At 41.5% G+C, this 22,771-nt stretch overlaps 2 protein-coding genes and 1 long non-coding RNA gene across 6 annotated transcripts in view; 1 reads left to right on the top strand and 2 right to left on the bottom strand.

Annotated features, from left to right (window-relative positions):
- The window catches only part of LOC310720258, a 449,438-nt gene that overhangs the window by 337,915 nt on the left and 88,752 nt on the right, over window positions 1-22,771 (bottom strand). The gene's annotated exons all lie outside the window — the stretch shown is intronic.
- Window positions 4,504-16,294, top strand: lig3 (ligase III, DNA, ATP-dependent). Of its 2 annotated transcripts, none has more exons than XM_083530685.1 (21): window positions 4,504-4,662; window positions 5,345-5,885; window positions 5,968-6,096; window positions 6,291-6,503; window positions 6,618-6,769; window positions 6,848-7,014; window positions 7,118-7,195; window positions 7,338-7,506; window positions 7,621-7,776; window positions 8,103-8,234; window positions 8,315-8,394; window positions 8,677-8,764; window positions 8,842-8,919; window positions 9,033-9,156; window positions 9,265-9,407; window positions 10,126-10,200; window positions 12,381-12,527; window positions 13,935-14,085; window positions 14,605-14,699; window positions 14,828-14,911; window positions 15,472-16,294. In XM_083530685.1, exons 2-21 carry the CDS (start codon window positions 5,393-5,395, stop codon window positions 15,703-15,705), a joined length of 2,988 nt encoding a protein of 995 aa, XP_083386811.1. In that variant the 5' UTR covers window positions 4,504-4,662; window positions 5,345-5,392; the 3' UTR covers window positions 15,706-16,294. The 2 variants fall into 2 exon arrangements, with proteins under 2 accessions (XP_083386811.1, XP_083386812.1); XM_083530686.1 differs by lacking the exon at window positions 4,504-4,662 and adding an exon at window positions 4,867-4,962.
- Window positions 15,544-22,743, bottom strand: rad51d (RAD51 paralog D). 3 transcript variants are annotated; one of them, XM_083530701.1, is made up of 12 exons: window positions 22,602-22,738; window positions 22,387-22,496; window positions 22,244-22,305; window positions 21,090-21,208; window positions 20,258-20,339; window positions 19,552-19,686; window positions 19,243-19,338; window positions 19,072-19,162; window positions 18,881-18,951; window positions 18,641-18,802; window positions 17,341-17,461; window positions 15,544-15,662 (listed from the first exon to the last, which is right to left on the bottom strand). In XM_083530701.1, exons 2-11 carry the CDS (start codon window positions 22,466-22,468, stop codon window positions 17,363-17,365), a joined length of 999 nt encoding a protein of 332 aa, XP_083386827.1. In that variant the 5' UTR covers window positions 22,469-22,496; window positions 22,602-22,738; the 3' UTR covers window positions 15,544-15,662; window positions 17,341-17,362. The 3 variants fall into 3 exon arrangements, with proteins under 3 accessions (XP_083386827.1, XP_083386826.1, XP_083386825.1); XM_083530700.1 differs by lacking the exon at window positions 15,544-15,662 and having other exon boundaries at window positions 15,983-17,461; window positions 22,658-22,743; XM_083530699.1 differs by lacking the exon at window positions 15,544-15,662 and having other exon boundaries at window positions 15,983-17,461; window positions 22,602-22,736.

The raw sequence follows: 22,771 nt of genomic DNA, 5'->3' as shown, positions 1-22,771 counted from the left end.
ATGGAGTGCAACAGATAGATCATTAAAACTGCATTTATAAGTGCTGTGTATTCTAATAATTTACATTTGCTGCAAGATGTATTCATATTATAAAAATGTTCCTCGGTGTAGGAGAAAAAATGTCATCTGAGACAGAGGTTTTGCTGAAAAGTGTTATTCTCTCTCAAGCAAAGCTACATATGAGAAATGTTTTCCTAGATGCACACTATAGTTGTCTTGGAGGAGGAAATAGTGCTCTTTTGTTCAAAAAGAACAATGTAGGGGTGTTGCTACCTAATGTGTATTAGTTGAAAGAAGTTATACTGTAGAGTGAAGGCACTGGCAAACAACCATTTTAAGGCTGTCAGACTTTTGAATAATGTTGTTTGGTACCATACATGAAGGGATTCCCAGGGACAAAATGATTTAACAACACCGGAATGGGAAAAAGATACAGAGCTGTAGCAAAGACCGTAAACATCCGTGTCAGGACAATTGGTTTAGTAATATTGAGGTAAGAAGTTCATGGATCCATAACAAGCCAACTATCTTTGGGACGTGAATGACAAAAGGGATTAAGAAAGGTAAATAAGAAGCCATTAGTATGAATAGCAGTAGTGTCAAGCGGGTATAAATGAATAGATTATTAATATAAATATTTCAATACAGGCAAATAATAATAGGTGTAATCAATATATCTAGGTGCATAAATATAAAACACATGCAAAGGTCAGACGACTAGCATCAACGTGATCCAGACTATGACAACTGAGAAACAAGATGTAACAATATTTATAGACACTACAATACAATAGTATAAATCAAGGTTTGGTATACGGCAGATAGCTAATAAACACAGAAATAGGAACAGCTGTGAATGGAAAAACTCATAAACAGAAAAACCAATTATCAGACTGGTTGGAGAAATAAAATAAACAAACAAATGTAACAATTAATACAGGGAATAAAATGCAGAAATGTGTTTTCCACAAACTAACATGCAGCATTTAGCATGAAGCGGATAATCCCTGACACAAGAACAACAGAGAACAAGAGCAATAAGCAACGAACGCTGCAATACTGAAGCAAAGAGACATTTATCTAATAGCATTTACACACATTAAAAAAAGGTCAGACAAAACCTTTGACAAAAATTCTTACCATGATGGAAGATACAAGGTTTGCCTGTATAAACCTGTAAGAACACAGAGAAGCATGGTGGTGGGAGTCTCCTAATATGGGCTATTTTTCTGCAATACATTTACATTTATGGTATTTGGCCATACATGTAAAATCCGAAAAAAAAAAATCCAAATGTTTGTTTCCCCTCACTGTATTGTGCTTCTATCTACTACTTTCTTTTCGGCTTCTCCCGTTAGGGGTCGCCACAGCGGATCCTCCGCACGTTTGATTTGGCACATGTTTTACGCTGGATGCCCTTCCTAACGCAACCCTCACCAATTTATCCGGGCTTGGGACCGGCACTAAGAGTGGCTGGGGATGGTTCCCTGACCGGGAATCGAACCCGGGTCGCAGCGGTGGGAGCGCTCCATCTTAACCACTAGACCACCAGGGGACCTGTATTGTGCTTCTATATTCACTTGAAATTCACTTCAATATTTTCTCCAAAAAATAGTTTGCCTCTACCAGGAGGTTGAGGCAGGAATAAACTTGCAACAAGACAATAATGATCTGTACTAGATTCAATTTAAAGGAATCAAGGAAACTTTGACCCAGCATTTTCAAAATACAAAACATTCCCTTCTTGGATTAAATGTTCTGAAATTTGTAAAGATTGAGGTAACTCCTAGTGAGACTGATTCCCTGTCTGTCCATGTGTAAACCTAATTTTTTCATCAATATATACTGTGTATGATGCATCAACGTCAAATGGGATGGCCTGCCGAACCCTTTCTTTAAGTCAAGCAGAGAACCAATAAACAGCAGTGTGATCATCTGGCATGTGTGCTCTGAGATGAGCTGAAGTGGTGCATGGGTGTAAATCACGTCTTTGTCTATCAAACTCAAACATTTTAAAACCTTTGAAATTGTTTGCAGACGCTGACCAAATCCGCATGCCTCATGTTGGGATGAGTTGCTCTGATCACTGGGTGGTGACGGTTTAAAGGTGATTAAAAAAAATGAACAGACTCTGAGAATTAATGAAGACCCGGGTGTAACAAAGAGTAAGTTGTTGTGGTTTATTTGGTTTTTTCCCCCCTTAAATCTTCTGATATTTGGAGGAGACAAATTCTGACATCTTCTGGGTTGTAGAGGAAATGCAAGCATTTCTGAGGTCCTCTTGTGTAAGAGATTGAAATATAAACCATTTCTAGGAAATGCCAAGACACAAACAATATGAATATGGATAGTTCCAGAATAATTCAATAAAATTAGATAGATTATATATAGAATACATACTGGGATGCTGTATATTTAGTAGTGTCCTGGGTTGTTTTGTGTCTCATAATGGTAAATAAAAATTTTCCTTGGGAATGTAGTATCGTTTGACTGTGTATTGTGCTGTACTGTATATGACAGTATCTGTCAATAAAAGACCCTTGACCCAAAACTCATTGAGTTATTGAGTCAATTTTATGTAGCACCAGGCCTGAGGAAATTATATTGTTCAGAAGAGTTGGGCCTCATGTTGGCCTTATACAGGGCTGTGCATCTTCCCAGATGTTTTAAATCATCATAATAGTTTTTTTTTTTTTGGCATTTAATGAAATATAATAATTTTGAGTTTTTGAACATTATTTAAATTATTAATAATGCACAATACATGCAATACATGCCTTTTTGGCTACTACAAACCACTGGCATGTTTGGGAGAAAAATATAGCTGTATACAAGACGTAGCTTCCAGATCCATAAAGCAAAGTGGTGGATTACTGAAGAGTGATGAATAGACTGGGATATTTCAGTCAGAAACTTGGCTTGGGTGCCATTACTCACATCCAGGGGCCATATCCATAATTTCAAGGTGTGTGGAGTGCAGTGCCACATTGACCTGTTCATCTGGGAGAGCAGTTCTGGTCTGATGTGTAATGGGCATAGATGGCCTATAAGTATTATCAACAACAGACGGAGCCATGGTCTGTTTAGTGAGAATGGGGTTATCAGCAACACAGGGTGCTGAATGCTCGGCAGGGTCATCCATAACGGTGACAAGCTGAAGGTTTGCCAACTGTGTGCATATGTGAAAGCAGAGGAATTACCTGTTGGGTCGGGGTTTGCAATGTGAATGTGTAACATACAAGGTGGTATTAAAAGGTTTCAACAACCTGTTCTGTTTAGAAGAAAGTACTTTATTTATCTACATTTACACACTATTACCTTCAAAATACCTCTGCAAAGCAATACAGTGCTCCCAGCATTTCTGGAAGTGTCCTGGAAGTCTTCTTTTCGAGGGGTGTCAAGCCCCGTCTGCGATTCGCCCCGGATCTTTCCGCAATGGTGTCAAAACGGTGACTTTTATGGTGGATCTTTATCATTGAGAAGAGGGTGAAGTCCGCAGGCGCCACGAGTCTGGTGGGTTGCGGAAGTGAGATTGTGTGGGTTGTTCTCCGACGATCATCATGCACAAGTTGCTGAACGGTTTCGATATTTTCGGGAGCTGAGCTCGTTAAGATATACCATTAAGATAAGATATACCTTTATTCGTCCCACAGTGGGAAAATTTCTTAATAAATTGAAGGTCATTAAAGGTCTTCCTGATCTCTCGTCATTTTCCAGTGATGTTTTCCCGCTCATGAAGTGCGCAGATTTGCCCATTTTCATGCTAAATTTCACGTTTGCTCTTTGTTCTAACTTGCTGTCCATGATAAAATCGCATTGTGACACAATATGAAACCATCAATGAAACCATTATACTAATGGAATGAACAGTATAGTGCTTCCAGATCCAATTTATTCTGACTAGCAACTCTGGCCACCCTTCAGACATCTCAATTACAACTCCATCCAGTTGTTTTTGGAGAGATAAATCACCGCTACAGGAAGGCAAATGCCATAAAAAACAGATTTATCGATTTAAGGACACTGCTAAATGTAGTCCACCTATTTGACCAGCTTGGCCTGTGTGTTTGGAACTGGTAGCTCAGAATAAACTGTATATATCTTGGCAGTACTCTGGTTTCTTTATAGCTTAATGGCAGTTTATTAATGTTTGTATTTCATTTATTTATTCTTTATTATTATATTTATTAGAGTGCTCGATTCAGACCAAGAAAAACTTAGTGTTGAGGGGACAGTAAACCAGTAGTGAATAAATCCGCTGTATTGGACTGGGGAGTGTGTGGATGTGAATAGGTGTAAATGGGAATATCCACAAATTTGCCTTGATACAATCACGACAAATGTCTGCACATGGATATATTAAATAAAACCTAATATATGGCTGGAAAATCATTATATTTTGACTAAATGGATGCCTCAACGTCTGCTATCCTTTAATAACCCTGAGGAAGAGGCGGGGTTTTTAGGTCGGCTAAAGCGAAATGTGCGCATGCGCAGTGCCCGGGAAGTGCACGCAAACAAAGAGGAAGCGCGTGGATTTGACTTAAAGGGAATGCACCGTGCAGTAAGAGCGACTGTCCCATTACACAAGCCGTTTTAAATAAAACAATACTACGAATAATAATTGGATTTAGGACAAGAAGAGAAACGAATAGCAAGAAGGTAAGACAGGTTTGTTTTCTAACGTGTATGAACGTTTATACAACACTTAGCTAACACTCGAGCTAGCTTTAGCCGCACTAGTGAGTGCAGGGTTCAGGGCGTATCCTAAATGCGGCTGAGCTCTTTATTTAAGTGCACTACGTGTGTTGTAGTATAATAGGAAATAGACACCCTATCTAGTGCACTTGCTATGGAATATGGATTAAACCATAGACTTAAGGCGCTATATGGGGTCGAACAAGTTGGTCAAGCCTACTAGCTTCGTTGTCGTGGTTTCAGTTAACAGCATTTTCACGTTTTGTGAGTATTTATAAATGATAAATGTATATTTATTTGCAGGATTTCACTCTAGTTATACAGTTTTTCTGGGTATTTTGTTATAATGCGAATTGAGCATGTTTACTCAGTTGACGCTTTTGTTTACGTGGCAACATTTACTCTAATGTAATATTTTTGTATAACAAAATAAGTTATAGTGATTGGTGTTGGTTTGGAGTTAATATTTACTTGCTGATTTACTTTTAATATAATATATATGTAATTAAACGCAGCATTTGAGTTTTCAAGCTTCACTTGAAAGCATATCCGGTTTATTCTTGTGACGTCACAAGATTGGGCTGAATATACCACGTGAAAAGTAAAAGAGGTGCTGATGTTGATCTTTCTCCATCCCTTCCCCTAGGATTCACATTGCCGTGTGTATGATGCCCCACCTTTTGACATAACCTGAATGCATGGGCCCTGGTTTTGCAAGGCAGCAAGAACCTTTTGCAGGACAATCCGTGTGTGTACGCCTCTCCTCCAGGAGCACTCCCGTCCTATAATCGACGTTTGGGGCTTTGCCTCATCAGCGAGACCTCAGTCGAGACGCTTCGGCCTCTCGTCTCCGTCTTTCCTAGCCCTCTCTCGAGCTGTGTGGAAGGACGATCAGTTGGAAATGGCCGAGCAGAGATACTGCGTGGAGTACGCCAAGCGTGGCCAGGCGGGCTGCAAGAAATGCAAGGACAAGATCATGAAGGGGCTGGTGCGCATCGGGAAGATCGTACCCAACCCGTTCAGTGAGTCCGCCGGCGAGATGAAGGAGTGGTATCACGTGAAGTGCATCTTCGAGAAGCTCGAGCGCGCCCGGGCCACCACTAAGAAGATCGAGGATATTACTGACCTGGAGGGCTGGGAGGAGCTGCAGGACGAGGAGAAAGAGCTGATCAATAAGCTTGTCGCAGGTATGGCGCGTACGCTCGATAACAGGTGTTGATGACGATTGAAATAATTAATTGTTAAGCTCTACATCCATCTTGTGCACAGATTCGGTATCCAAGGCTAAAGCGAGTCCGAAGAAGAAGGTGCAGGCCAAGTTGAACACCAGCGGGGAGTTATCTGCTCCTCCTGCTGATCCGACCGTTAACGCGCCGCGCAAGTTTTCCGGTTTCACAGGTATTTATTGAAGTGAAGGCAAAGTGAATAACAGGTGCAGTTAAAGCGGGGGTGCTTATTTAATGGGGGGCCTTAGTGAGTGTGCTGTATGCATGTGATTGTAGAAATTCAACTGTCTTCAATTCTTTAAAAATAAAATTGGAAAAAATGGAAATTTTGTGACCCTTAGTAAATGTGCTGTGTTCCTCCCACAGCAGCAAAAGCTGGTTCATCCTCGTCGAGTCCAGGCCCGTCCCCCGCTAAAGCCCCCCAGGGCAGCACTCTGTCCGCTCAGTTCTGCCAGCCGGACCACAAGGACTGCCTGTTCCGCGAGTTCCGCAAACTCTGCGCCATGGTGGCCGAGAAGTCCAGCTACAACACGAAGACTGAGATCATCAGGGACTTCCTAAAGAAGGGTTCTGGTGGAGGTGAGCTCCACTCACTCGAATGAGTTCTAAATCAGGATGGTTTTACAGAATTGTCAGAGAACTTGAGCAACCTGTTCCTCTTCTTTTTCCCCTCTATCTCTTTCTTTCCAACAGATAAGTTTAAGGGCGATCTCTTCCTGACGGTGAAGCTGCTCCTCCCAGGCGTCGTGAAAAGCGTCTACAACCTCAATGACAAGCAAATCGTCAAACTCTTCAGCCGCATCCTGAACTGCAACCAGGACGAGATGGTGCGCGACCTCGAACAGGTCAGTAATCTCGTAAAGGAATAACGATTCGCTTGAACGACTGAGGCGGGGAAAAAAACTTTTTTTGATGTTTAAAAGGGAGACGTCTCAGAGACGGTGAGGATGTTTTTCGACGACAGCAACTCGTTCCCTCCTTCAACCAAGAGTCTGCTGACCATCCAGGAAGTGGACGCCTCACTAAACCGCCTGGCTCAGCTCACTAAAGAAGATGAGCAGCAGGCGGAACTGGAGGAAATCGCCAAAAAGTGTGTTCTTGTTTTCTTGTACTTGTAGAGTACTGTGATTTAATGATTACTTTTTTTGGTTGCCAGATAAATAAAAAAAATTATCATTTGTTTTGAATAACAGATGCACAGGGAACGACTTAAAGTGTTACATCCGTCTGGTAAAACATGATTTGAAGATCAATTCAGGGGCCAAACACGTGTAAGTATTCCCTGCCCCAAAAATAGGCATCTGTATTAAATTGATACCTCTTGCAGTGCAGACAATAATCAACCCATGCAGCATGATGCCAAAAAATGTCTGAGCCAAAAAAGTATTAACACCCCATTTTCCTTCTGCACAGCCTGGATGCTTTAGACCCCAACGCCTACGATGCCTTCAAAGCCTCTCGAAACCTGGGCGACGTGGTCGACAGAGTCCTACGCAATCAGGAGGAGGCATTGAACGGGGGCGGCCCGAGGAAACTCCTAAGCATAGAAGCAACGCTTATGACCCCTGTGCAGCCCATGCTGGTCTGACCTTTCGTTTAAATGTCTAGCAAAGCCTGTGGATTTCAACCCTGAGACACCTATGACTTATAAGCTCTTGTGCTTCTTCCTCTTCTTCTCACTGTTCCCCACATCCAGGCAGAAGCCTGCAAGTCCATCGAGTACGCCATGAAGAAATGCCCGAACGGCATGTACTCCGAGATCAAGTACGACGGCGAGCGCGTGCAAGTGCACAAGAACGGCAACCACTTCAGCTACTTCAGCCGCAGCCTTAAACCCGTGCTGCCTCACAAGGTACCGCATCGCATACGTCCCAGTGTTTATATCTTTTATACACGCAATTTATATACATACAGTGTCGCACAACAGTGACTCGCATTTCAGCAACCATATTAGTACATGTTCTCAAAGGACAATACCAAATTACACTTGCATGTACTTAAGAGTAGTCAGTGTGCAGCAGTACAGATTTACTGTTCTTTAAAATGCTGGCAACAAAAGTGAGTACACCCTAAGTAAACCTGTCAAAACTGTGTCCAAAGTATCAATATTTTGAAAGCGGTGTGTGTGTGTGTGTGTGTATTGATTTGATTTGGATTCTTTCCCCCTTTCTTTTCCAGGTGGCTCACTTCAAAGAGTTCATACCTCAAGCTTTTGCTGGAGGCCACAGCATGATTCTAGATGCAGAGGTTCTCCTGATTGATACCAATACCAGTAAGCCTCTGCCATTTGGGACATTAGGAGTCCACAAAGTGAGTTTTTATTTGTTTTTGCCACAAGGTTTATTTTAACAAGACTGCACATGTGACAGCGATTCATGACTGTGTTTCAGAAAGCGGCGTTCCAAGACGCACAAGTGTGCCTGTTCGTTTTCGACTGCATTTATTTCAACGGGGTCAGCCTCATGGACAAGTGAGTACTCTGTTACTGACAATATTCAAGCCTTCTTATTTTGACTGGCGAGTTATCATGCAACCAAAAAAAATAAATCTGTATCCCCATTTTTCCCGCTTCTAACACGTCAACTGCTAAGACTAAATGTTTCACTTGCTGCCTTATAAATCGCACCCGCTATCAGGTGCCATGATGAAGAGATAATCAGTGTTCTTCACTTCATCTGTCAGTGGTCATAAAGCTTCATTCATTCATAACATTATCTTGGCGCTTTGTAAGATTTCGGTGTTGTTTTCCCAGGCCGCTTTGCGAGAGGCGAAATTTTCTTCATGACAACATGGTGGAAGTGCCGAACAGGATTTTGTTCTCGGAGATGAAGCACGTCACGGTACGTTGAACTTTTCCGGATTACATACGGAATTTTGTTTTGCAAACACGAATAAACGCAGGGTTGTGTTCCGACAGAGAGCCGCTGACTTGGCTGAAATGATCACGCGAGTCATCAGAGAGGGACTGGAGGGACTTGTTCTGAAAGACATCAAGGTAAATCCAGTTAAGGGTTAAATGTCCTGCTCAATGCTCTAACAGTAGCAGTTCGATGGGGCTGAGGTGAGGTACGATGTACGAGACTGAGAGCTGATCATTGTATATCTCAGGGGGCGTACGAACCCGGCAAACGCCACTGGCTGAAGGTGAAGAAAGACTACCTGAATGAAGGCGCAATGGCAGACACTGCAGATTTAGTGGTTTTGGGGGCGTTTTATGGTTCAGGCTCAAAAGGTGTGTAGAGTATTTTTTTCATGGCCCTTTACTAATCCTAGATGATGCTTTTGTAATCATTTCAAGTCGAACCGTTTTCATTTGTTTCGTCTCTTTTGGTTTACGCAGGTGGAATCATGTCCAGTTTCCTCATGGGCTGCTACGATCCCGCCTCAAAAAAATGGTGCACGGTGACGAAATGCTCCGGGGGCTACGACGACGCCACGCTCGCCAGACTGCAGAAGGAGCTGGACGTCATTAAAATCGGCAAGGTATAAGCGATCCTGGGCCGAGACAACCTTCCGTCTACATAACTAACTCCGTGACCCCATAACTGCAACCAGGTTTGCAGGAAAAAAAAATCCGCAAACTTTCTACTCCGTGACCCCATAACTTCATCCAGGAATCCAGGAAAAAACATTTGAAATCTTTTCAATTTATAGGAATTGGTTTTAAATTTAAAAATAAATATAAACATTTTGGTTTGGTTTAATTGTAGTATAATTTTGTTGCACAATAACTCACACACAGCACAAGGAAGTTTTAAACATAAATGTATGTAATATTTATGTAATTTACGTGAAATTTACGCCAAAATCGACATTTTCAATTCAATTTCAGGATTTAAGAAATTATGTGTGTTATATTACAGCATAATGCACAGTGCATGCAGGGGGTGTGGCCTCAGTGGCCCTGTAGTATATGTGATGTGTGCATGTGCATGTCTGAGTGATGAATGTGCAAATTCAACAGAAATTGCATAAAATCTGGTGGTTTTATCCAAAATTATCCAGCAAGATTTTATTTCCCCCAACTACATTTAAGTTCTCTGGTATAGGGTCACCTGCAATTTTATCATTTTCCATTTTATTCCCGTTTATGCCCAGATTTTCCCACGGAAAGTTACCAATCTCGAAAATTCCCGGATCTTTACGACCCCAATTGCAACACACTGATGTTAATTGTTTTTCACGCGTCTCTCTTTCACAGGATCCGAGCAAGATCCCACCATGGCTAAAAATAGTCAAGAACTACTATCCGGATTTTCTTATCCGAGATCCTGAGGTAAAAAAAAAAAAAAGAATTTTATAAAAGCAGTAGTAATTATGTCTTTTTTGGTTTGTTTTTCCTCCTAAGAGTAAATCTGGTTTCTGAGCTGGTCTCATTTTCAGGTGTAGGACTGTTATTACAGGGTTTTCACAGGGTATATAAAAAAGATCATACTTTTAGGCCTTTCAAAGTTTTCAATTTGATGTTCTAGGTCCCAAATCTTTCGCTGGTCCAAACTTTATGAAACCTGCAGAAACCCTGTATTAAGAAATGTAGTAGTAAAATATGCCTTTGTTATTGTTACTATAGTAACAGCTGAAAAGGATGTATTTGAAGCTGGGGTGTTGCAAAACAATAAACCTATATACAGTGGGTACAGAAAGTATTCAGAACCCCTTAAATTTTTCACTCTGTTATATTGCAGCCATTTGCTAAAATCATTTAGGTTCATTCTTCTTCCTCAGTAATGTACACATAGCACCCCATACTAACAGAAAAACACAGAATTGTTGACATTGTTGCAGATTTATTAAAAAAGAAAAACTGAAATATCACATGGTCCTAAGTATTCAGACCCTTTGCTCAGTATTTAGTAGAAGCCCCCTTTTGATCTAATACAGCCAGGAGTGTTTTTGGGAATGATGCAACAAGTCTTTCACACCTGGATTTGGGGATCCTCTGCCATTCCTCCTTGCAGATCCTCTCCAGTTCTGTCAGGTTGGATGGTAAACGTTGGTGGACAGCCATTTATAGGTCTCTCCAGAGATGCTCAATTGGGTTTAAGTCAGGGCTCTGGCTGGGCCATTCAAGAACAGTCACGGAGTTGTTGTGAAGCCACTCCTTCGTTATTTTAGCTGTGTGCTTAGGGTCATTGTCTTGTTGGAAGGTAAACCTTCGGCCCAGTCTGAGGTCCAGAGCACTCTGGAGAAGGTTTTTGTCCAGGATATCCCTGTACTTGGCCGCATTCATCTTTCCCTCGATTGCAACCAGTCGTCCTGTCCCTGCAGCTGAAAAACACCCCCACAGCATGATGCTGCCACCACCATGCTTCACTGTTGGGACTGTATTGGACAGGTGATGAGCAGTGCCTGGTTTTCTCCACACATACCGCTTATAATTAAGGCCAAAAAGTTCTATTTTGGTCTCATCAGACCAGAGAATCTTATTTCTCACCATCTTGGAGTCCTTCAGGTGTTTTTTAGCAAACTCCATGCTGGCTTTCATGTGTCTTACACTGAGGAGAGGCTTCCGTCGGGCCACTCTGCCATAAAGCCCCGACTGGTGGAGGGCTGCAGTGATGGTTGACTTTCTACAACTTTCTCCCATCTCCTGACTGCATCTCTGGAGCTCAGCCACAGTGATCTTTGGGTTCTTCTTTACCTCTCTCACCAAGGCTCTTCTCCCCCGATAGCTCAGTTTGGCCGGACGGCCAGCTCTAGGAAGGGTTCTGGTCGTCCCAAACGTCTTCCATTTGAGGATTATGGAGGCCACTGTGCTCTTAGGACCCTTAAGTGCAGCAGAAATCTTTTTGTAACCGTGGCCAGATCTGTGCCTTGCCACAATTCTGTCTCTGAGCTCTTCAGGCAGTTCCTTTGACCTCATGATTCTCATTTGCTCTGACATGCATTGTGATCTGGAAGGTCTTATATAGACAGGTGTGTGGCTTTCCTAATCAAGTCCAATCAGTATAATCAAACACAGCTGGACTCAAATGAAGGTGTAGAACCATCTTAAGGATGATGGAAAGCACCTGAGTTAAATATATGAGTGTCACAGCAAAGGGTCTGAATACTTAGGACCATGTGATATTTCAGTTTTTCTTTTTTAATCAATCTGCAACAATGTCAACAATTCTGTGTTTTTCTGTCAGTATGGGGCGCTATGTGTACATTCATGAGGAAGAAGAATGAACTTAAATGATTTTAGCAAATGGCTGCAATATAACAGAGTGAAAAATTTAAGGGGGTCTGAATACTTTCCGTACCCACTGTATATTAGTTTGTAAATTCATATGCTGAAGTTTTCTTACAATTTTATGGAAGGAGTCTCCAGAGTCGGTTAAAAAAAAAAACAATTACAAGAGAACGACCGTCCTATAACTGTTAACAATATAATATACGGTAATAATTGAATTAGTAGCGCATTTTTATGTAATAACATGTTTGGTAAAAGTGCAACGTTTCTCTTGCTCACAGAAAGCCCCTGTTTGGGAGATCACGGGCGCCGAGTTCTCCAAGTCCGAAATGCACACAGCCGACGGCATCTCCATCCGGTTCCCTCGGTGCACTCGCATGCGGGACGATAAGGACTGGAAGACGGCCACCAACCTCCCCCAGCTCAAGGTGCGTCAACGTAAAAAAAAAAAAAAAAGGATAATCACCTTAATGTATACACGTACTCTTTGGACAAAAGTTTGTGGACACCTGGCGGGTGAACATCCGGGACCAAACCTGTGAGCGGTATTGATGTCTGGCAGGAAGGCATAGTGTTCCAGTTCCAGGTTTGGTTTTGTGCAGGAAAAAAAACAAAGGCGTTCTATACAGTGCATCTGGAATGTATTCACAACGCTACACTTTTTCCACATTTTATGTTACAGCTTTATTCCAAAATGGATTTAAATTTTCTTTCCTCAAAATTCTATACAACTTGATTGGAGTCCACTTGTGGTAAATTCAGTTGATTGGATATGATTTGGAAAGGCACGCACCTGTCTATATGAGGTCCCCCAGTTATCAGTGCATGTCGGAGCACAAACCATGAAGTTCAAGGAATTGTCTGTAGACCTCTGAGACAGGATTGTATCGAGCTCCACTCCACCAATCAGACCTGTATAATAGAGTGGCCAGATGGAAGCCACTTCTCAGTAACAGGCACCTGAAGGACTCTCAGACCATGAGAAAAGGTCATGTCTGGAGGAAACCAGGCACTGCTCATCACCTGGGCAATACCATTCCTGCAGTGAAGCATGGTGGTGGCAGCATCATGCTGTGGGGATGTTTTTTAGCAGCAGGAACTGGGACACTTGTCAGGATCAAGGGAAAGATGAATGCAGCAATGTACAGAGACATCCTTGATGAAAACCTGCTCCAGAGCGTTATGGACCTTAGCTGGGGTGACAGTATCTTCCAACAGGACAGCGAGCCTAAGCACACAGCCAAGATAAAATGTGAATGTGAATGTCCTTGAGTGGCCCAGCCAGAGCCCAGACCTGAAGCTGATTGAACGTCTCTGGAGAGATCTGAAAATGGCTGTGTGCCAACGCTGCCCATCCAACCTGATGGAGCTTCAGAGGTTCTGCAAAGAAGAATGGGAGAAACTGCCCAAAAATAGGTGCCAAGCTTATAGCATCAAACTCAAAAAGACTTGAGGCTGTAATTGGTGCCAAAGGTACTTCAAGTATTGAGCAAAAAATGTGAATACTTATGTATGTGATTTTGTTTTTTTATTTCTTTATTTATTTTTTAATACATTTCAGATTTCAAACACATTTCTTTCATGTTCTCATTATGGGGTATTGTTTGCAAAATTTTGAGGAAAATAATGAATTTAATCCATTTTGGAATAAGACGGTAACAACAAAATGTGGAAAAAGTGAAGCTCTGTGGATTCTTTCCGGATTCACTGTACGGCCGTGTATCCAGTCTTTACAGTGTGATGTGTTTGGGTGAAGCTCGGGGTAAATTACATGGCAATACGATGATTTAAACACAACAGATCTGGGCTAATTGATTGACATGTCCACATTGTAGGAACTTTACCATGTCTCGAAGGAGAGACGCGACTTCGAGGTGACAGCGGGGCCTTCTACAAGCAGCAAGAACGACAAGGGCTCTTCAGGAGGAGACAGCGGAGGCAGCTCACCATCCACCTCGAACAGCGCAGCAAACCCAAACAAAGCCAGTAAGTGCATCCGGTCGGGCCAAAGCATCAGTTCCTAATCTACATACAATTCGGTCTGATCTCGTGTTAACTGCAAATACAGTTAAGGCAAGTGTTTGAGCGCTTTGTCAGTACACCAGTAGGTCAGGAGATCTGTAGTTTTTTTAATCCTGCTCCCGCTAAATTAATGACTATTATCTCTCGCGTCCACCTGCTCCCAGATTCTGTCACAGCTTTTAAAGATTGTGTAAAAATGTACACAAATGTTTGGGCTACGATTAACTAACATTGAACTGTAAAATAAAGCAATGCTTAATTAAAGCACCATACATGACAACTAGGACAACCTTTCATATCTTTTATTTATTTTTTTATCTTCCAATTTTCAAACAAAACATTACAACACAACGATTTGTGTTGGGTCCCCACGGGATCCCATTCCCAATGCAGCCTTCTAATCTGTAAAACTTGATCTTTTAAAAAAAAGTGGTTGGTTGAGCCTTAATTAACGCCATATCCCTAAATTTTCCCCATTCCCAGAAAATGGTCACACTCCAAAGCCAAAGGCGGTGAAACCTGCAACTCCATCCCCTGCCAAGAGGAAGCTGGCATCCGAGGAACACAGCGCAAAGAAGGTCTTCTGCGTACTAAAACATATATATTTTTTTTGTGTTTGTTTTTTTTCCCCCAGCGTGCACTTTGCTCTGCTTTTCCCGCTCTACTACAGAGTCTCACTCAGGTCACTTGCTCTGATTCGTTTCAGATTAAGGTCGAACCAGTTCACAGCAACGGCCAAAGCAAAGCGAAAGCGTCTCCGGCTAAAGCAGCTGCCCCACAGCATGACAAGGTCAGTGTTCTTTTTAGGGCGATGAAGTGGAGAAAAAAAAAATAAACACCGCACGTGACTCAAACACACAGAGCCATAGAGCTCTAAAGTGTTGATGATTTATAACAGCAACTCTGCTGCAAGGCTGAAATATATCAATGCACCACATGTAGAGGAGCATTTATTGTAAAGTGCAGCATTTTTGGAAGGAGCCTCCAGTGTTATACCCTCAGTATAAAGTTTTCTGACAGGATATCTGTCCTGAGGACGTTTCCTCACTAGAGGTCAACCCATTAATCGCTTTTGCCGATTAATCGACAACGCTATCTGATTGCTGGAACTTCCGGCAAAAAAAACAACTTGCAGATAGTTTTGAATACAGTGCAGTACTATTTTACATGAAATAGGGGTGCAGCAGTACACGTATTCCTACCAAAATATTTCGGTACAGGGCTTTCACGAGTAATCCTTTTTACGTGCGGAACATAGTTAAAATCTGATTTCCCTCTGGAACGTATTAAGCGCCCTGCCGTGTTTTCTCCACATGTTGAATTAATAATTTGCACTTAATCTTTTCGCAGACTCTGCTGAACATCTTCAGCGGAGTGAAGCTGCACCTCCCGGGATCGGTGAAGGACTTCGAGAAGCTGCGGCGCTACTTCTTGGCGTACGACGGCGACCTCGTTCAAGATTACACCGCCGCCTCCGCGACGCACACCCTAGCGGACCCCGAGGAGGGCAGCCAGGCCCTGAAAGTCACTGCGGACTGGATCTGGCAGTGCATAAGGAAAAGAAGAGTGGTTCCTCCTTGCTGAAAAAACTGACCGAGGGAAGCATGTTGCTTTCGGGAAAGTTTCTCGCGTTAAAACAAAATGACCTACAGACATTGAGGCAACTGAAAATAGTGTTGACCATAAAACAATACGTGCTCAGTCAGGACGGATATAAACTTGGGGCAGTTTACATGAAATATGTCTCAACACGGCTGCTCTAACTCTTTTCGTTTCCTTTCTAAACACTACCATGGTGTTGGTATATCAATGGCGATATAAGCTGTTGAGGATTTCCAATATTTTTTATTTTTTTTCATGGTTTATTTGCAGAAGCCATCACTGATCTTTAAATACATAGAATTGTCTTTTGGATAGAGCTGGTAAAAGTTCTTCAGTCATGGAGGTGATACAACAGACATCATCTTATAGAAATAGTCAGGATCAGGGGACGTAGTTTGAATATGCAAAGCAGAACACACACCTGGGGTCCAGGTCTTCGCTGGGCTTCAGCTCGAATTCTAACATTTGCTATATGGACTGAACCTAAAGCACGGAAATGCCCGTGTGCAGCCATCATGCAAAATCCAGCCTGATCTTGGCTGGAGTCTTGTTTGAAAAGGGGAGATTTTTTTTTACACACACGCACGCACGCACACACACACACACAATGCAGATTATAGTGAGAGAACCAGTATTTGTAAACATGTGTACTATTACACAATGATTTTCATTATAACACCACCAACATAAAGCAATACAAGTGGACATATTTTATTAGATAACAAATCGTCATTAATGACCGGTGCAGAGTAGTTTGGACATTTTTAAAGCTTATTTAGAATGTTGAAATATTTCATGCTTTTTTTTTTTTTTCCTCTCAAAATCGATCACGTTGAAACACTGGACGTTTCTCACAGGAAAAATAAAACACTGCTCGATTATCTGCGTATTTGCCCCCCCTCCCGGTTTCTGAAGTTTCCCATACAAGTGTGTGTAAAGATACAATAATACGTGTTTAAATACACCAGGAATTAATAGTTAATGGTACCACATCACGGATTCATTCATGCTTATTAACACGCTATAGTTACTATAGGAACTGCTTGCATTGTTCAACAGGAAATCGCTTGTTTCAGGGTTATTGTAGTTCATTCCATGTTATAATCAACTCCTGAGTAGTTGTTTTTTATAAGTTTGTGGACACCCGAGCATAAGATTCATATGTGCTGTTTGAACATTCCACATTTAGTCCCCATTTGCTGTTATAATATCCTCCACTATTCTTGAAAGATTTATGGAGATTTGTGCCTCAAGAGTTTTAGTAAATTCAAGTACTGATGTAGGTGAGGTGAGGAGGTCTGGGGTGCAGCATTTGCATTTATCCCAAAGGTGTTCAATAAGGTTGAGGTCAGTGCTCTAGAACAACTCCAACCCATGCAAAACATATCTTCATGAAACTCACTTTGTGCACAGGGGCATCGTTATGCTAGAGGTTTAGGTCTCCTAGTTCAAGTGAAATGGAAATTCCATGCTACCGCATCCGAAGACATGTTGGGAGCCTCCAATTTATGGTAACATTTTGGAGAAGGACCTCATATTGCAGTAAAAGTCAAGTGTAGTAATATTTATAGTACTACTGTATATATTCCATTCATGAGGCTTCTGAATGTTAGGTACCTAAAAGTTGCACTGTAGCTTGTTATGAATCAGTGTGCAATTTTCTCTTCCCAGCAAACCCAGTCTGTGACTCTTCCTGAGGGTGAGGACTCAAATGAAACTCCTCCATCAAGTAGCAGGGCTTTAAGATAAAACAAAAAAACAAACACCCGAATATCATTAGTACCATCTAATTTTTCAGTAGCAAATGTCTACTCCGATGTTTTTCCTTTTATTTTTAATTTTAAGAGGGTTTTCTTATATGCAACACTCCAAAATGATTGGGACCATTGGAAAACTAAATGGTTAACACTGGAAATCAAAGAACTCAAATCAGGTAAGTCAAAATAATTTCTTTGCAATAAGACCATTTTGGAGCAGACAATCAGAAATCTGTAAGGACTCAATAGTTTCTTTCTAAATAGTTACTTCGGTGGCAATTAAAAACATTGAAGTTCAATAATAGAATCATAAAATGTTCAAATTGCGAATGCTAACGAATAAAAATTGACCAAATGTTCCGTTTAGATTCACAGAAAATCTGTACAAATAAAACCTTTGACACTTACTGTATGAGGTTGTATCAAAAAGGTTTTGAGACTAGCGGTGCTAACTGGTGACATTCTGAGCGCGTGCGTTAGCACGTCTGCGATTTCATCATAGACAGCGAAGTTGGAACATGGAGAAAACTTGAAATTCTGTGCAAATCTGCCACAGAGACCTATAACGTATGGTGTTGCTGCGCTGAGTCGTTCGAGTAGCGGAAGAACATCGCTGGAAAACGACGAGAGTTCAGGACGAGCTCAACCCCCGAAAATGTCAAAACTATTAGGAAGCTTGTGCATAATGATCGTCGGAGAGAACGCTCTACAAAATCTAGCGCCAATCCTATTCGCCAGATTTGTCTCCTGCGGACTTTGCCCTCTTCCAGAAGATGAAGTGTGTAAACGTAGATAAATAAAGTACTTTCTTTATTTTTAAAGCTAGTCTTGAAACTTTTTGATACCACCTCGTATATAGTATTCTGTGTCCTGGTTGAAAAAGACATTTATATTAAGCTTTTCTGGTGTCTGATTATAAAAAGAACCTTGATTATACATTATAGGGTCATTATATCTACCGACACCTGACCATATTGTATGTGCTTTAAACATCCCATCCCACATTTATTCCCAATTTGCTCTTAGAATAACCTCTAACCTTCTAGGGATTAGATTTTGGAGTGTGTTTTTTAGACATCTGTGCTTGTTTAGGCACAAGTCAGGTACTGATGTAGGTGATGTGAGGAGGCCTGGTAGTAGGCATTAAAAAAAAAACTGACCTGTCGTGATGATTTTAGGATTGTGGCCGTGCGTAGGCTTGAGGAAGCGCCAGGCTGCTCTCCTCGCTGCAGGAGGATACGCGTGCATGGAACGTGGCTCCATGACTGCCCCAGTCCCGCCTTCAGCTGATTGTTCCCATCACGTATTACATGATTGCTCACCTGACACATTCACATCGCAATAACTTTTCCTTGCGCATTCGCTGTGAACCGTTCGCAAATTCAAGAACGAATACTTACCAGAACGGCGACGTTAAGATCCTTGGCGATCATTTTCAGCTCTGTAGCCACCTGCATCATCAGGGACATGCCTTTGGGAAATGGCACGGATTCTCATTTATTTAACCACACAAAGTCGAGAAACAGTTTTTTTTTTTTTTGTTTGTTTGTTTTTTTATTTTTTTTTTATAAATTATTTTTTTTAAGTCCACCTTCGTTCTGTTTTCCTCCAAGCTTATGGGAGAGGACGGCCGACACAGAATCCACGATCACGACTTTGACTAAACCGCTACCAACAGTTCCCTAATGATGATGAAATAAATAAATAAAACATTTAGCATTTTTGATTTTTTTATTAAGAAACTCAAATAAAAGCTATTTACCATCTGGAGACTGTTGGCTCTTAGATTTTGAAGGCAGGACAGCAAGGCGAAGACGTCGAACGCTCTGAACACGCCGATCCTCTGAAGATCGTTCATCTATAAACAGTGCTTTTTATTTGTTCGTTTTTTGAAGCACGTTTTGTCCGTTGATTAGCTACATTTAACAGCATTAGACTTTCCAGCAACATAGTTCCTGTCCTTACTTACAGGGTGTTACTGAAAAAAACAATGAATGTATAATCCAAAAAATTCAATGCCCTCTAAACAGTCAGAATGGAGAACATCGAGGGGAATCGTTTCGAGTTCTACCTGCTCTGCTGAATCCATGGTTTTCTCCTGAAGCATCTGGAGCAGCCGGTTAGCACAAATTCCTCCGTTTGTGTCGATGTAGGTTACGTTCTGCTTCAGCTCATGCGCAACGCTGACAGCGACACTGAAGCAGATCTAAGGGTGAAGATGACAGGGAAAAAAAATGTAACAAGGTGTCATGTGCTTTAATGGCTGATTTCCCTATCATGATACACACTATACGGGCACCTGACTTCCAGCCGTATGTGGTTCTTCCACATAACTGTATTGGATGTAGCATTCAATTTCCCTTCGAGACCCAAATCTGTTCCAGGATGAAAATTCTTCATGAAAATATGGTTTACAGAGGCTGCAGTGGAAAAGCTCTGACCTCAACCCTATTAAATATCTTTGGGATGGATTGGAACTCTGACTGTACCCCAGCCCTCCTCACATCACCTAAATCAGTACCTGATTTTACAAACACCCTTGTGGCTGAATGAGCAGAAAATATCGACAAGCACACACCAAAAACTAGTGGAAAATCTCCCTTGAAGAGGTTATTAAAGAGGTTATTATAGCCTATAAGCACAGAATCTTATGGTCAGGTGTCCTTTCGTCCATATTGTGTGTATGTACATTTTGGAAAGTTTTGATGTCGTGACCATGTCTTTTTAAATAAGAAAAATTGTACTGCCATTTTGGATACTTGCATTGAAACACTTACCTGTGTTTTGCCTGTTCCTGGTCCTCCACACAATTCAGTAATTTCTCCTGTGTACAGTCCAGAGTCAAGCAGATTGTCCACACTATTGGACATGGAGAGAAAGAAAACCAGGCATTAAACACACCATAACAAGGTTATACACAGGTACACAATGTATATACAAGAACTGCTTCTACATCAGTACTGACTTTGCTAATGCTCTTGTGGGAAAATCTCCACAAGCACACTTGAATCGATTGTAATATCTTTGAAGTAGAGTGGAGGTTATTTTAACAGCAAATGTGGACTAAATGTGGAATGGGATATCGAAAGAGCACATACAAGCCACTCCTCAGAAAAAGGCACATGACAGCCTGCCTGGAGTTTCTGAAAAAACACCTGAAGGACTCTCAGACCATGGGAAACAAAGATTGAACTTTTTGGACTGAATGCCAAGCGTCATATCTGGAGTAAACCAAGCACCACTCATCACCTGACCAATACCATCCCTACAGTGAAGCATGGTGGTGGTAGCATCATGCTGTGGGGATGTTTTTCAGCAGCAGGGACTGGGAGACTAGTCAGGATCAATGAAAGATGAATGCAGCAACGTACAGAGACGTCCTTAAAATTTGTTAAGAAAATTTGAGAATGTTGGTTGTCCATGGCTGTCTTCCTGAGTGCGCCACAACTTCCAGCCAATCAGAACGGAGTTATGTATACAGTAGGACATATTAAATGCTATTTCTAAACCTCTGAACTTTCTTCCTACATGTTAATATATTACTCGTTCAGTCCTGCATTCACACACTTCTATCTGTACCGAGATAACAGAGCGTGGGAATGCAGTCACCTGGTAATTCCTGTGGAGAGAATAGAAGTGGAGCTCAGCAGCTCATCGTACAGGTCGGCTCCTGAGATAGGAAACGCTGCATGCTGTGCCAGAAGAACACGCCGAACTGCCACCAAGGCCTGAAAGAACACAAAGAACCCTTCACACACTCTTTTAACACACACATATCGCACTGCCTCTCACTCAAAACCACTTATCTAGTGGATAGGTGGATTCCACAATATGATATCAGTATTATGATTTACATCACAATAAACTTATGGTTTCCATGTGTTTTGTCGTACAGTCAGGGGATTTGTATTGTCATGGCAACTGTTGCCTCACAACGTAACAACGGATCACAGATGTGCAGATCCAGTTTAGCGAAGAGCTTTCGTCTGGAATTATACCTTTTGGCCATGTCCACTCCAATACAGTTTCGTTTGAAAAAGTGTATTTTTTGGATTTCCATCCACACTGAGATTGCGTTTTTAAGCCAGCGAAATTGTAGCATTTTGAAAACATCCTCCAAAGTGGTTACATTTTTCCCGTGAAAACTGAGGCTTTCGAAAACGATGACACATTCGTAGTCATTGCCGTGACGTTTTAAAGAGGAGGATGTCAAATCAGCGTTATTCGTTTTTTGCTCATGAGTAGTACAGGGATGCAAGTGTTTTCAGACCTTTCAGTTGGATGAACAACTTTTGGGGAAATGATTAAATATCAAAGTGTGGACCTGCAGCGTTTTTAGCTTTTAGACGTAAATGTCGTTTTCAAATGCATCTGGATTAACGTAAACGTAGCCTTTGTTTTATAACAAATATTTTGACAAATTCTTCATTTTATATTTTTGAAAAACGAAGGGCAATAATATGGAAACACCAATATTTTTCAATACTCAGTGTTCTTTTAATCAATACTAATCCAAACCTGGAATTCACTCAAATTCCATACTTTTTCATACTTTTCCAAAATGCATAGGAACCCTGCAATGTAAAAAGTATGGATCCAGCGATGCCTTTTGGTTACTGGAGATGGATGAAGGGATGGATTGATGGATCACATGAGTTGTCCAGTAATGAGAGAACTACCTACAGTTATGTGTTAAAATCCTGGACACATTTCAATAATATGGATAGACATGTATTTTGTGTAAATCTGATCTCACTACAGACCTTGTAGGATACTGAGCATTTCTGGGCCAGATGTTCTGGATCAGACAGGACAAGGTCCTCAACTGGAAGACAAACACGGTTAGACAAATCTAGCAATAGTCGATTTGCATTTGGAAAAACTTGTCTTGTCATGGTGGGAGAACCTGTTCTAACAGCTCCTTCACGTAGAGCTTTAATGAGGTCTTCACTCAACCCTGGACACAGACCTGCCCTCAGGAGCACCATGGTACTTCCGGTGCAAGAATTTACATCTCTGGAAATATAACATTAGTGTATTTAGTTCACCTACGTCATGCAAGCTATAAATTCTAAAATTAATACCATAACCTCAACAATTTGGCTGTTCATTAATACTAACAATGTATTTCCGACCAGTATCTAAATAATAAAAACCGTCCATGTGATCAAACTCACATCTTCTAAGCTCGCGCCTCTTCGCGTTCCAGATCAGTAAACTGACAGTAAATTCAGCCAATTGCATTTACGCTTTCTTTTTCGTAAAGCCATAACAGCCAATGGAAACAGACT

The sequence above is a fragment of the Silurus aristotelis genome (assembly GCF_946808225.1).
Source record: "Silurus aristotelis genome assembly, chromosome: 26".
Classification (NCBI taxonomy): Eukaryota; Metazoa; Chordata; class Actinopteri; order Siluriformes; family Siluridae; genus Silurus; species Silurus aristotelis.
This window is presented reverse-complemented; position numbering and strand designations above follow the sequence as displayed.